The 1,600-nt window shown below is 61.8% G+C and overlaps 1 protein-coding gene across 1 annotated transcript in view; it reads right to left on the bottom strand.

Annotated features, from left to right (window-relative positions):
* LOC104274231 (poly(rC)-binding protein 4-like) overlaps window positions 1-1,600 on the bottom strand; it is a gene marked incomplete at its 5' end in the record, with an annotated part of 5,131 nt that overhangs the window by 1,915 nt on the left and 1,616 nt on the right. The window contains 4 exons of the mRNA XM_009869795.1: window positions 8-66; window positions 398-567; window positions 1,022-1,074; window positions 1,455-1,530. Of these exons, the coding sequence (XP_009868097.1) occupies window positions 8-66; window positions 398-567; window positions 1,022-1,074; window positions 1,455-1,530 (358 nt within the window). The remainder of the gene's footprint in view (window positions 1-7; window positions 67-397; window positions 568-1,021; window positions 1,075-1,454; window positions 1,531-1,600) is intronic.

The raw sequence follows: 1,600 nt of genomic DNA, 5'->3' as shown, positions 1-1,600 counted from the left end.
CCCATGCCGAGGTCCATGGAGCCAGGGCCTGGCGGCGCCTGGGAGGTAGATTTGGCCGTCTCTAAGCTGGGGAGGCGAGTGAGAAGGATAGGGTGGTAAGGACCACAGTGACAGAGCAAGTCACCCACCCCAACCCGCCTGTCTTAGGGACTGTGTGCCCCATCTCTTCTGGCACAGGCCTCCATGGCACACCACCAGGGAAGGCTAAAAAGCTGGGGCTCAAACCCTGTGGGTTCTTGGGTCCTGCACCCACCATCTCAGGACCTCAAAGCACCACCCAGCTTATCCTTCTTGAGGATGCTGGGGTGAGGGTATCCTCCAAAAGCTGCACTGGGGTGCTGGAGAGGTGCCATCCCTTGCTAGCAGACAGCTCATGTCCCCCCAAGCTGGCACCTACCAGGCTGTGATGAGGTACTGAGCCAGGGTGATGCTGACGGGGGACCCAGTGATGGTCACGTGCCGCTCGCTGGAGCCCTCAGTCTGGTTCCCAATCTTGATGTGGGCGCCTGACATTTGCCGGATCTCACTGATCTTGCTGCCATGCCGGCCGATGATGCAGCCGATGAGCTGGAGGGGCAGGGACTGGCGTGGGCTGGGAGCAGCTGGAGGAGCCATGCCAAGCAGGGAACTCCCAGGGGCTCACCCGGCCACCCTCTGCACCTTGGAGGACTGGGGAAACTGAGGCAGATACCACCAGGGCAGGATGCTGCTTTCCTTGGGCAGACCTTGCTTTTTGGTCTCACTCAAGCCCCTCCTGGGTGGCATCACTGGGCTCCCACATCCCAAGGCTCTTCCTTGGCATTGGCCAAGCCCTTTTTTCCTCCTCTCGTGCCTCAGTTTCCCTTTTCTTCCAGCTGTTTATGCCCCAGCAACCCCTCCTGCTCCTGAGCTCTGGCAGCTGAGGCAGAGCCTCCCCTGTGTGGGGTGGTGGGTGGTGACCCCTGCAAAGCAGCTGTGGGGTGGGACACATAGGTGGGGGCAAGCTGTGCTCTCCCTTGCCATCCCTAGGACCCACACGTACATCGTTGGGCACCAGGAACTCCTGGGAGCTGCTCTGGGAGCTGGAGTCCAGGCCTAGAGGGAGAGACAAGCTTGTTAGTGGTAGTGGGGGGTGGGTCTCCAGCAGCTCCGTGCCCCCACCCCAGCCCCATGCTGGGACAGTCAGTGGCCCTGGGGACAAACCTGAAAGATCCATTGAGGACGAACATAGGCACCAGTCGCAATTTGGTGCTGGTGTTCCCCCGCTGCAGGGTTGGGTGAGTGCAGGGGCCCCAGGAAAGCAGGGACAGGGTTGTTCTGGAAGGCAGGTAGCCATGCCAGGGGGGCTGAGACTGAAGGGGGTGTAGGGGATGGGGATTCCCTCATCAGGGCCAGGTGGCTGGGTGGTTCAGGAGGGTCACCCCACACCTCCAGCCCTGAAGGGGGGGATAGTGGAGGGCACAGAAGATGCTCACCTGGCACCATGGAGGGTGCATGACCCAGGGAGGCGAAAGGGAGCGTGTGCCCTGACAGCTGCTGCAGCTTCGCCACCTGCCCAGGCAGCAGGAGGAGGAGGAAGGAGGCATTAGGGGTGATGGCAGAAAGTCCCCTGTCCCCTCCC

The sequence above is a fragment of the Apaloderma vittatum genome, unplaced genomic scaffold (assembly GCF_000703405.1).
Source record: "Apaloderma vittatum isolate BGI_N311 unplaced genomic scaffold, ASM70340v1 scaffold35265, whole genome shotgun sequence".
NCBI classification, from domain to species: domain Eukaryota; kingdom Metazoa; phylum Chordata; class Aves; order Trogoniformes; family Trogonidae; genus Apaloderma; species Apaloderma vittatum.
The sequence above is the reverse complement of the archived record's forward strand: the minus strand, read 5'-3'. Positions and strand labels throughout refer to the sequence as shown.